This window comes from Epinephelus lanceolatus, chromosome 9 (assembly GCF_041903045.1).
Source record: "Epinephelus lanceolatus isolate andai-2023 chromosome 9, ASM4190304v1, whole genome shotgun sequence".
Lineage (NCBI taxonomy): Eukaryota > Metazoa > Chordata > Actinopteri > Perciformes > Serranidae > Epinephelus > Epinephelus lanceolatus.
Window position 1 is genome coordinate 8934265 of NC_135742.1, and position 13503 is coordinate 8947767.

The window sequence follows — 13503 nt, forward strand, 5'->3', positions numbered from 1 at the left end:
ACCAGACTATGTATTATAAGCTAAAACATGATCTTTTTAAACCATAACTAAGTGGTTTTTGTGTCTGAACCTAAAAACACATCAACCCCAGCTTTGTTGTAATGTAAGGTTTCAAAGTATCTGACACATCATGTACACTGACGCCACTTGACACCCTCCACCCACCCAAACACCACTGTGGGCTAAGTAACCTCCCCTCACGGCAACTGTACTCCCTGATGGCAGTGCCCCCCCCAGCAGGACAATGGGCCATGCCACACCACACAAACTGCTCAGGAATGGATTAACATGACAGAAAGCCCAAGGTGTCGACCTGCCCTCCAAATCTCCCACACCCCAATCTGACGAAGCATCCTGGGAAGTGCTGGTATCTCAGAGGTACCCCCAGACCACGGTGGGGCCTCCCTGGATCAGACTTGTCTCTGACATGTCAAGGCATGGACGCATGACCTCTGGAAGGTGTCCTGTGGTGTCTGGCACCCGGTGGCCTCGGATCATTTGAGACCTGTCATTTGTGATGTGGGGTACCAGCACTTCCCAAGATGCTCAGTCAGACTGGGGTGTGGGAGATTTGGTCGACACCTTGAGCTTTTTGTCATGTTCCTCAGGCCATTCCTGAGCAGCTGACAGTTCGCAAATGATCCAAAGCCAGCACCTTGGTGCCAAACACAGGACACCTTCCAGAGGTCATGTGTTCATGCCTTGGCATATCAGAGACATGTCCATTGCAGAGAGGCCTCACCATGGATTGGGTGTACCTCTGAGGTACCAGCACGTCCCATGGATGCTCGATCAGATTTGGATCTGGGGAATTTGGAGGCCAGGTTGACACCTTGAGCTTTTTGTCAAGTTCCTCAGGTCATTCCTGAGCAGCTTCTGCAGTGTGGCATGGCTCATTGTCCTGCTGGGGGGCGGGGGCACTGCCATCAGGGAGTACTGTTGCCGTGAGGGGGGGGTTACTAAGCCCACAGCGGTGTTTGGGTGGGTGAAGGGCATCAAGTGGCAAAGTATTATACTACTCTTACCTTTCTTGCATTTCACACAGCACTTAGAAAAAATTTGAACATCCACAACTCCCGCCTTCCTCCAAAGTCCCATCTCCCTCCTCCTGCAACTCCACCTCCCTCCAAAGGCCTACTCCCTCCTCCTCCATTACGTCCTCATTACGTCTATGATAGACGTAGGTGTTGGCAAGTGTGTGATGTAAGTGTGCCTGTGGACATGCTACAGTAACTTTTGCTAATCAGCACTTAACACAAAGTACAGGTGAGGCTGATGGGACTGAGTGTCATTAGTTTTGCAGGGATTTGGTCATCAATCAAAGTTGGACGGATCAATTCATACTGAGGTGATACTGATCCACCCAGTAGATATTACATTTAGCTCAAAACCATAAATGTTCGAGGAAACATCAGGGGATCACCACAGTAACTAAGTCTCACCTTCTGGGAATTATGAATGCTTGTACAAAAATTTCTGATCCATCCAATAATTATCGAGATATTTTAGTGCTGGACCAACTGACCAACGTTGCCATCCCCAGAGCCGCTCATGTGGCTAAAATCATGAGCTGCCACAGTATGAGCAGTGATAGTCATCTTGGCTTATCAGAGAAAGAACACACCGAAAACTCTGACTGACAGGCGATTTCTGGGAAGTGCAGCAGAAACACCAGGATGCATAAAATGTGACACCAAAATAGAACATCTAATCCTGCAGATAAAGCTGATGCTGTGAATCACTCTGAGACGAAGTTGGCTATGAAACTGGTGCAAACTCAGGAACCCCGACACGCGACGTAAAGATTTCTCTGATGAAATGTGACATGGGATGTATTGTCCACATGAGTGCGAGCCTCAGCAGGGAACACATGAAAGACGGCGCTGCCTCAAATCTTCAAAGAGCCAGAGTCATTTGTTTATTCTTACATCTCTCTCTGCTTCTGTCTTTACAGTTTTCTCTTGAGGACGGTGGGAGGGTGACAGCCAGAGGTCAGCCTTCAGCTCCCATTCTCTTCTGCAGCGAACAGGAGACGCCTGAAATGCACCACACGAAACAGTGACAGTGTTAAAGGTAATAATCCAGAGGTGTTTGTTTAAGTAGTTTCTATTGTTGGATGTTGTAACAAGAGTTTTGAAACCTTGTGTTTTCTACTGTAGATCTTTCGTTCGGGACATAAAAAAAAATCTTGTCTGGCACAAATAGTGATTCATTTTACAAGACTAATTTTCTTGAAACAAATCGACTCGGGTATTTAGCATCAGCAGCTAGTCCTTTTAAAGGGCCAGTGTGTAATATTTGGCATGGTTTATTGTCAATCTGAATCTGAATCTGAATATTCTACCCATTAATATGGTTATACAAGTGTATAATCGCTATAAAATAACATTTGTTTGGTTTTCGTAGCCTTATAATTATGCTTTTATATATATATATATATGGCAAGGGCCTTGCTTTAGAGAGGTCGCCATCTTGCGCCGCCATGTATGTACGGCAGACCGAGCGGACAATCCAGCCAGCCAGAGAACGCGTTTCGCGTGTATAAATGAACCAACGAAGACAGCGGGAGGAAGGAAGGAGGAGGAGGAAACAGCAGAGAGTGTTAGTAGTTTGTCTATAGAGAGTAGTGAAAAGTTTTTTTAGTTATAAAGTTTGCGAATGGACCACATTTACCACGCAACAGGAGAGAATCAACCCGAACCGTCATCTGCGAGGAAAAGAAGACGCAACTTCACTCCTTGTGATGCACTCTCTGCGGCGCTTTTCCTCCTGATGATATATCTCCCCAACGATGGTAGCAGTAGCACCGAATCCCATTCTGTGCATTCAGCCTCTCTTCTCGCCCGCTCAGCATTAAACACATGGAGTTCCTCATCTGTATGCTCCGGCTCAAACAGGTATGGCTCTGGGTCTGTGTCCGCTACAAGAAACTCTTCAAAATTGCGTTCAAAGTCGTCCATTGCAGCTACTATAGTCCGGAGATATTGCTAGGCTAAATAAACAGCTGAGCTCTGTTTATGTTTACCGGCCACGCTGTCAGTCAGTGTGCGGGCTGGAGATTGGCGGAGCGCAGGGGGGGGGGGGGGGGGGGGGGGGTCCCCACTTAGTATGGTAAACGAGCATGTGTGTATGAAGTGTGTGTGTGTTACGCTAGAAGAGTCAGAGTTTGGAACGGAGTCTTTTACCCCCTGGAGTGTTACCGGAGTTTTTGGAGTGCTCAAATAAACTGGCCTTTGTTCCCGAACACTCCTCTGGTCTCCTGCTCGTGAGGGATTCATTACAATATCGTGGCATGGTTATATTTCTAAATAAACATTCACCTCGTCGCTAGATAGACCTACTCCTGAAAAACTCATTTTGAACCCATTTGACTGTCTTGGTTGTAACGTTACACTCGCTCTCCTCTTTGGTGTATCTAACGTTACCTTGCCAACGCCTACGTCTATCATAGACGTAATGAGGATGTAATGGAGGAGGAGGGAGTAGGCCTTTGGAGGGAGGTTGGGTTGTGGATGTTCAAATTTTTTCTAAGTGCTGTGTGAAATGCAAGAAAAGTAAGAGTAGCTTTAAGGTAGAAGCACAAATATTGAGGAGACATGACCGAATCTGCATGTCTTTCAAAATCAGGCAGGCAAAGCGTTCCGCTTCTGAAACAGTCTTGGTGTGGTGTGACACAGTGTGGTGGACAGAACAAACTCGTGTTGCAGCTGCACCCATTGGAATTGACCCTTCAATATTTTCCGCTCTCAGACGCAGACTGGCCAATCATAACATAACATCGGGATGACTCCACTGACCCTCCCACTCGCCCTACTCGGACCTCCACTACCTTAACTTTCATTGTTGTCCTGCCGCGTTTCCCCCTGGCAACACGGCGACCGGCTGCGTATCAGCTGGAAGTTTTACTGAACAAACGCCGTTTTTTGAAGACTTCAAATTGAGACCATGTTGCACTGTCCAGTGAATTGTGGGACAGTGAGTCTAACATAAACCAAAGCAATGTTCGGGTTAAAAACAGCTCATCTATCCTTTAATCTGATAATTTAAACTTTCTACTCTCATGTCCCGACATGTCAGTCCAATCTAGTCCTTCCAGATAAACTGAATCAACCAGCCAGTTGCCAGAAAAAAATGTTGGCAGTGTACGTTTCTGCAAACCATGACGTTACATTTGCAACGTGACGCAGTGTATGAGCTGACTTTTTCAAGATGAGCCTGCCAAGCTGCTGACCACACTTTGAGACCAACAAACAACAAAACTGGTTGTGTTGTAGTGAGTTATGGCTGTTTCCAGCAGCTTTTTAGGTTTCGAATGTGAGTGTTTTGTAGCAACCCGCCAGTGTTTTTGCAGCAGGGATATATAGAGACATCGCTGTGTTTCCTGCAGGGATTGTTCCCTAAAACTGGATTTTTTAAGTGGTTTTTGTGCCTAAACCTGACACATTATTCCCAGCGTTGCTGAAATGTAAAGTTTCAGTATATCTGCTACATGCAACATGCAAATATTAAGTATCCCTGGTTTGCATAATTTTTTTCTAGCACTTGGGTTGAATTAATTCAAGAAATCCATTCTGACTTTGAATATAGACAAGATTCAAACAGCCCTTCAGGTGACCTGCAGGTGTGATTTGTTACAGTGTGGTGGTGAAACTGGAGGTAATTCCTTCACAGGAATAACTTCACGATGAAAAGAAACGCAGGCGTCCTTTGATCCTCGATGTAAAGAACATGTTAGATAGACACTGACAGAGAACATCTTCACACACTTTGAGAGAGAGGAGCTTTCACAGAGACCTGTCAGCTGCTGTGTGTCTTTATGTTTGATGTTTTTAAACCAATACACCTCGTAGCTGGGTTCAACACACTGGTAAAAAGGAAGGAGAGTGTAGGACTGAACACATTTATTAGAAGGACGTCTTAAAAAACACAAACTAGCGATAGTACTATATTGGCCTTGAAAGTAAAAAAGAAACCAAAAGAAGATTTCAAGGTGGCTAGTTTCTAAAGAGCTAAAAACAGGAAAAGATTTCATTGAACATCTGAAAGTCGGCCTTGAAAAATAACAAAAGAAAGAAGTAAAGAGGATGATTCAACTAAAACATTTCCACTAACATATAAACATGTTACAACTGTTGAGAAAAATAAAAGCAAGGAGTTGGTTTTTGTTTGAAATTGTCCACATTGAACCTCGATTGACTTTTTTTAATGCAATTAGAGTTCATAGTGCAACAATTAATAGATTCGACCATCTTTTCATCACTTGCCTATTTCTACATCACTTCAAAGTCTGCACATCTTCTTTTCACCCCACAGATGAGCACTAATGACGAGTTAGTCGCGTGTCCGGTTTCAAACTTGCGTATGGCACAGTTGTCGTAAGCTTCGTCAAGTGAGTTTGTCCCAGGAGGCACCAGTATGGTCATGGTAAAGGTTTGTGTTGACCACTCTAACTCTTCACATATCTTCACTCAAACACACATATGTGCTGCTTTCGTTGGCCACATTTATACCTGAGTAGGTATAAACAACAAGAGATGTTTATGACTTAAATCGAACTAAAATCTTTTCACTCGTCTACCTACAAAAACACACAAACCACAGTCTTCTGTCCCTCTCTGTGTCCCTGAATGTGTCTGCATTGAGCAGGCGGTGCTTTTCATCACTGGATCAGCACCAGGAAAACGACCTCCCCACCATTTCAAAGAACAGCTTGTTGGGCTTCCTGAAGTAGTGACAGAGCTTCTTAAAGGCCTGGGTGCTCAGCGGCGCATGCGGCCTGCCTTTAGACTCGTCCAGGCACTTGTCGTGTCCGGCAGACAGGAGGCAGTAGAAGCCCTTGGTGGTGTTGTAGTAGAAGTTGTTGGGGCTTATCCTGGGCGGCAGGTCCAGAAACCTCTCAGCCTTTCTCAGCTCGGGGAAGGGATCCCGAATGAGCGCGTCGCCATCCACTACGTGGATCTGCTCCCTGGGGAAGACCTCCAGCCAGCGTGCTAGATGCTGGTAGTATAGGCTCCTCTGCAGCGCCTTGTACCCGGGATCAATGTGACCCTTGTGGATCAGGAGATCTTCTAGCGGCTGGTAGGGCTTGTGGCGGGTCAGTCGGTTGTGGAGGACCTGGGTGTAGTCAGAAACCAGCCTCTCAGCGGGGTCCCGGACGATGAGCAACAAGCGGACGGCGGGGTTCATGTCCCAGACACGTGTAGGAACCTGAGGGGCCGCGAAGTAGCCAGGGGTCTTCTCCACTGTCAGCTGATTGGGGAGGGTGAAGGGCATCTGGGCTCTGTACCAGGCCAGGCCTCGGCGGTAGTGCTCCTCCACGTTGAAGTAGTGAACCTGACACAGGAAAGAGAAGGTGACTTTAATGACGACAAGGAAAGCAGCACATGTCCACTAAATTTCACTTCTTTCGTTAATGGAACTGAAAGAATGTGAAGGGATGAGAAATGTGAGGGAGCCAGATCTGAAATGTACTGTATCTATGAGACACTGAGCTCTTTTCATTTTGTCCCCAGCTTGTCCGAACCAATCTATTCTTGTGCGCCAGCTCTCCAACTTTGCAGTCCTCACCTTGAACTACCCTGATCAGGATTTCTCTCAGTGGTGCCTCTTCGGGACAGGCCTGTCTTCATTCATAATCATGTAGGTACACTGCAAACCTACAGACAGTAGGCTGAGCTGACTTTGTATGCGTCTCTTCACTGAGGGGAAAAGTTCACCCAGAGTGAGACACAAATTCACCTGATGTATACTATTATGAGCAGTGGTAGAAAGTAAGTGCATTTACTTAATGGAGCAGTCTGCAAGGGTGTTTTCACACATAGTTCTTTTTGAACAAACTGAACTCAGTCCTCTTAAACTGCACCAAAAAGTAGACCAACGGGAAAGGAACTCTGATGGGGTCTCAGTTCTCTTTCTGTTCACACTATATATAATATATATTGACATAATTTTGTTTTTACTTTGACATGGTGCTGCAGTGTGGTTATGAAGCCCCTCACTTTCAGATGAACTTAATATTGGAGGAAAACATTAGCATTTCTGTGCTGTAGACTGTTGCTGTTTGATGTATTCTACATTCCACATCTGGAGACGAGCAGTGTCTTCCATGAACCAAACTACTGCTCGCCCTGTGTTCTTGCAAGCATTACAGGCCGACGAGGTTTTGTCTGTTTTTTCAGGCGTCCCAGGTCAACAGCATGTGATCTAGAGGGCTGAATACAATGGCAAAGAGCAAAGTGAACCGCACTGCAGACTGGAAGCAGACCGAACTCAGACCACCTCACCTCAGAGAGGCCTGAGTTCTCTTGGAGTGTTCTCATATGCACAAAAAATGCTGAGTCACTGCTATGAGTCCGTTTAGAGGGCTGAAAAGGACCAAGTTTGAAAACACCCCTTGTGACATCCATCGGTCTTCAGTGTTTATTCTTTAAGAGGTTTTTTACTGGGAGCCAAGTTATCGGCAGAGGTCTCCTCCTCAAAACAAATGGGGTCCATGTCATTGGACCGACATCCCATTAGTCCAACGTCCCGTTGTTCCGATATGTGATTATACTAGGCTATACTGTATTTGTGTACCACAGAGGATCAGCAACGCAACAAAAGTAGGCTACTGGTTGGGATACAAGTGTCATAGAGAGGAAAGAATGAAACACCATAACCTCCTGTTATTAACTCTGGGGTCGGGGTTGTGTGGGGAGCTCTCCGCGGTGCTGAACGGCTCCCGGCGGGCGTGTTTCTGCCTTAATGGTGCGCCGCAACTGGCTCTGGGTCAGCTGGGAAAGGCTTGAGGTGGAGCAGGCTCACAGCTTATGTGTTTGCCACTTTCTTTTTCATTTTAACCCACACCATGATCTTTTCCTGACCCTAACCAAGTGGTTTTTGTGCCTAAACCTAACCAGACCTTAACCACAGGGCATCATGATGATTTCGGAACAACGGGACTTCAGAACAATGGGTTTAATATGGTCGGAACAATGGGATGTTGGACCAATGGGCTTTCGGACCAATGGACAGTTCCCAAACAAATGGACCCAGTAAATTTAAACGAGTAAAAACACTGAATAAAGCAGTCTCACTTTACCAATCAGTGTTCCTTCCATGCTTGCAGTACTCAACTTGTTTTGCCCGGATGCCACTTTTGCAAAATGACATGTGGCCAGGGGTCAGAGTCAAAAGCCTAGAACAGATCAGGAGTATGCAGGGGCATTTTTTGGGTTTGAGGACATTCAGGGCTTCGTCTGTACCTCTGTTGAAGTCCGGGGGATCCTTCCCTGGCACTTTTTCGACAAACAAGCTCTATTTTGGTGCTTTTCATGCACCCTGACACCTTATTTACATTAGAAGTGAAAAAAGATTCCCATTATGAATCAACTTATTTTCAGTGAGAATTAGAAAATGACTGGGGGGCAACCTGGTACTCTGTCACAAGCAAGATTTGCTTGTGACACCTCTCCAGCTGCCAGTCCACCCTCCATATTTAGTCTGGATCGGGACTTGAGCCAGCAACCATTCGATTTCCAAGCCAGGTCCCTATGGACTGAGCCACTGCTGCCCCCAGTTACTAGTTACTTTGAAGTTGCGAACAAACCACCTGATCAGTTTATTAAATATAATGCCCTGTAATATTTTAAAGGCCCACATCCCTGTCCCTGAAATACATATATATTTTAAATCTTGTAGCGCACGATATTAACTTAGTTTGTGTGCATAAATGAAAAAATATCTTTTGAGACTTTGAAGGCTAAAGACTCTTAAAAGAGCTATTTTGCATAACGAGAATTTAATTCAGCTATTGTGAAAGTTCAGGAAGCAAGTCTGCAGGAAAATAATTGATTGCTGAGTCTCTGTGGAGTTGATACCGACAACCTTGTGTTGATAGTGGGACCGAACCACCAGTTTAGGGCCGACCCTGACTGCAGCTGTCAAATAAATGTAGTGGAGCACAGTATTTCACTTTGAAATGTGATGCAGTAGAAATATGAAGATTGACATACTCCAGTTAAGTACCTAAAAATTGTACTTAATAAGTACTGGACTAAATCTACTTTCCAACACTGGTGATCGTACAGTCGTACAGTTATGAGGTGACAGTGATGGTCTTTACCTCGGCCTTTGCCACTTCCACGTCTGGGTGCAGATTGAGCATCTCCAGCAGGGCTCTTGTGCCGCCTTTCCGCACACCAATAATAATCGCCCCAGGTAACCGCTGCTGGGTGGCATTGTGAGAGGAGGAGGAAGAGGAGGATGAAGAGGAGTAGGCAGGGGGGCTGGAACCCCCGCTGCGTAATTCCCTTAAGCACACAGACAGCTGAGTCTGCAGCAGCAGAAGCACCAGCAGCGCTAGTATCACTGTCCACAGCATGGTGCCCGACACACACACACACACACACACACACACACACACACACACACACAGAGGTGGAGTGGAGGTTATGTGCACACACTCATGAAGCTCCCGGACTTGTACAGAGTTGTGCTTGTTAGCAGTCAGCAGGGGGCCTCAGGGGGAAGCTCTTCAATTGGACAACCTATGAACCAAGAAAAAGAAAATAAATAAAGGTTAGTGTCCACTTTGTCTCACTACACAACTTTATTCTTTAACGCAGGCCCTGTGGTAGAAGCACAAGGTGGAAACGCTACTGATAAACACACAACATGAGGTCCTCTTTAATGTAAACTTAAAACAAAAATTCAGAAGGAAGAAGATCAAGCTGCAGGCTGAGCAGGCTTTATCAAGTTTACTGCCACGTATTAGCACAACTTATGACAGATAAAGCCTGTAGCTCTAAAAACAAAAAAAAGCTCAGTGTCTAATAATCAACAACAACTCTTCTGTCTGCAGCTTTCACAGTCAATTATTTGTGGATTTGTGGATCCTCACTAGCTTCTGCTACAGCAGTTACTAATCTTCCTTTGGTGCACACATTATAAAATCTCCAATTAAAACACTGATACAGACATGAAATGTAGATTTCTGACAATAGATAAATAAATGTAGAAGAGCAGAAAACAATTACAGCAAATCAGTAAGGACACAAAACTATCAATAAATAGTTCAAATGACCACATATAGTATAAACAAACAAAAAAAGTAGAGCGAGCCAAAATGCAGAAATGATAACTAATAATTTCAACAACACAGCTGCGTTTAAGCACAAAGCTCACCATAAAATGTATGAAGATGACATCAGATTAAAAAAATTACAGTACTAGTCCATACCCATTGGTAGCTTTGTCACCTTCTACCTATGCCAATCCTCAATGCCTATGTGCAGTTTCACATAGATTGACCACGTCAGTGAGTAGAAAAACGTGGGACAGACAGAATGACACACTGACAGTTTCTGTGATTATGTACAGCATACCATACCATGACTTAGTCATACCAAAAATTAGGAAAAACAACAACATTGGTCCACAGGGGGAGCATCAGCGATCAGTCACATTTTAGCCATTTGTAAGCATTTTTCTGTTGTTATAGTGCCACCCAGTTGCCAATTAGAGTTAAATTTCTCCAGTCACCTTGAGGCGTCCTGTTCTACATATCTACAAAGTTTAGTAAAAATCCATAAGGCGGTTAGGCCTAGATAAGAAATTAGTTCTCTAGCGCCCCCATTTTGTTTGATGGGGTCAATAATGGAGGGGTCCCCTCAGATTATGTGTGGTCATATGCCTACAAAGTTGCGTGGTGATGGGTGAAACCCTTGAGATGTTATACACCTTTATGTGATGAGCCACGCCCTCCGCAATATTCATTGCCTTATAGAAGCTCAGCTTTAGTAAGTTTTCCAACTTTTGCCAAGAGGGGACTTTAGATATTGGTCCCTAGATTATGTTCACCCAGTTTCATGCAGATCGGTCAAACTTCCTAGGAACAGATCAATTTGAAGTGATTTTCAAAAAATTCAAAATGGCGGAAAATCTATATAACCAGAAGTTATAGGTTCTTGAGGCAAATGTGTTCCTCATGAGGAGAGGCATCTCTGTGCAAAGTTTCATGTCTCTACGACATACGGGGCATGAGATATGTCCATTCAAAGTTTGCAATTTCAATCGGTTGCTATAGCGCCCCCCTTTGGCCAACTGATGTAATATTGCTTCATTGGCATCCTCCCATGACCCTCTACCACTGTGCCAAATTTCACATGGATTGACCAAGTCAGTGAGGAGAAAAATGTGGAACAGACACACACAGACAGAGTTTTCGTCATTATATAGTAAAAGATATATCCCTAAATATAGTTTTGTTTCCTAAAGTTTAAGCACTCATTTGATTCCCTAATACTGTTTGGTAACGTGTTCCATTCAACAGAAACACTGTACATACATATAACTGTGTTTTAAAGCTGAGGTAGTGTTTGAAAACACACCCTCCCTCTGCAGCGCGCCTCTCTGTCCTCAGCCTCTCCCACTAGACAACCATAAGCATTTGCACGGCTTCAAACAGTAACCTAGTGTTTCTTGTACAGTAATTTACTTAATCTTATTTCATAAGTTGCACACAGTGCAATCACTCAGCCCCTTCTTGCTCCGCACACTCTCCCTCTCTGTTTATCAGACCACAAATGAGACAAGAATTAGCTGCTAGCCACCCCACAATCCCTCCACCTCACTCCCTGTCACTGTGAACTACTTCGCTGGGCACAAACGCAGTCAGTGCAAACCCCCAGCACTGGGTATCACAGCTGGCTGGTGACCGGCGGCAGTGCTGGGTCTAACCTGTGTAACGGCAGCAACAGAAAGTTTGCTGATCCGGGAAGGAGTCATAGCTGTCCAATCCCCTGGAGCTAGGGTCTGTACTAGCTGGATGTGGGTTGCTGTGGCCCTTGACTGGTGGTCTGACTCTGGAGCTGCTGCCCACTTTCCTCCCAGCAAGATGGTTTGTGACGGCAGGAAGTGGTCCAAGTGTGATCCAAGACAAGAATTGATTTTAAGCTCCTCCTCCTTGTATACAAAGCCCTACATGGGCTCGGACGAAGCTACATCGCTAACTCCCTTGTTAACTATCTGCCTCCAAGAACACTTTGATCATCTGCTGGTTTATTGGAGGTTCCCAGCAACAGTCGGAAGAAGATCAGGGATGCAGCCTTTGTCAATTACGCCCCAAAGCTGTGGAACACACTACCTATAGATATCAGGGAAGCTAGCTCGCTAATTATTTTTAAAAGAAAGCTAAAAACGTATCTGTTCACTTTAGCCTTTAACTAGCTCTGACTTCCTGATACAGGTCTGATCAGTCCTGTTTTATCTTTATTCTGTTTTCATGTAAAGCACTTTGTGCTGCATCTCTGGCATGAAAGGTGCAATATAAATAAAGTTTATTATCATTATTATTATTAGTAGTAGTAGTAGTAGTAGTAGTAACATTAGCTACATAAACGTGAACATGAAGCTGCAGCTATGAGCTTTGGCTCCGGTTAGCAGAAGGCTAAACTATCAGCAATATTTTTTCCACATCTCTGAAACCCTTCACCAATATTGACACATTTCATCTAAATCTAAAACCAGCCTCCTGAAAAGAAGCAGACTAGAACATAATATGCTTGTGTTAGAAATTATCAATACATATTTCAACATTTCTGTAAGTGAAAGATACAAAAACACTAACAGGTCTCCTAAAGATGCACAAGTTTAAAAAACAGGTGCGTCCCGAACAAATAAAATCCCCAAACGTTCTGCAAAGAGAATAAAAATGTGAAATGTTTCCTTTGAGTCGGGGGAGGATGCAGTGTCGGCATCACTCACAGATTTTAAGGGTGGAGTCACGGAACGTTTCTATCTGTCTCACATAGCTGCAGCAGTCGCCCTATACACGCACGCCTGCTTTCATGATCCCATATGTCTGAGACTGCTCTACACTCTAATGTGCCATTTTACAAAGTCCCAGTCCAAGCAGTGGTGGTTTCAGCCCAGAATATAGGGCTGTGATGTGATTATGGCCAGAAGATATTGAAATATTAATTTACATCTAAAGCAGACAGAGAAGAGATGCATTGAAAATTAATGCTGTTATGAGGTTTCGGGCCTCCCTGAGGAGCACTAACACCCTCAGAGCTCAGCTGAACCATTTTTTCAGTATATTCTGTATTTGGTGAGGTTTCAAAATGTTCAGGTGTAAGAAAACACACATTTTCACAGAGGTATTGAAAGAATTAACCGACTGTTTTTTTTTCAGCTGAGCATCAGATACAGTAAAACAAACCTTAGGCCACAGAATATACAGATATGTTCATTCAGAGACTTCTTAAACACTTTGCCTTTGAGCAAGGCTTGTCGGCCCTCATGTGTTTGAACACAACTGATCAGCTGCTTAACCACAGAGCAGAGGGGGAGGGTGTCACCGCTCCCTGGGGTGAATGTGTTTTTTAGAGAAAATTCGCGTGAAACAGAAGTTTGATAAGACAAGAGTTGTTGTTTCTGGGTGATGACAGGACTTAGTTTTGCATGAGCTTAAATCTCTTGCATGTCCGGACCAAAAATGAGTGACAAGATAAGAGTGACTCA

General features: G+C 44.5%; 1 protein-coding gene across 1 annotated transcript in view; it reads right to left on the reverse strand.

Moving 5' to 3' along the window:
- Positions 1-4886: 4886 nt before the first annotated feature.
- Positions 4887-13503, reverse strand: part of hs3st1l2 (heparan sulfate (glucosamine) 3-O-sulfotransferase 1-like 2) — a 44249-nt gene continuing 35632 nt past the window's right edge. The window contains exons 2-3 of the mRNA XM_033618963.2: positions 9104-9527; positions 4887-6333 (exon numbers count right to left, since the gene is read on the reverse strand). Coding sequence (XP_033474854.1) covers positions 5668-6333; positions 9104-9361 — 924 coding nt within the window. The 5' untranslated portion in view covers positions 9362-9527 and the 3' untranslated portion in view covers positions 4887-5667. The remainder of the gene's footprint in view (positions 6334-9103; positions 9528-13503) is intronic.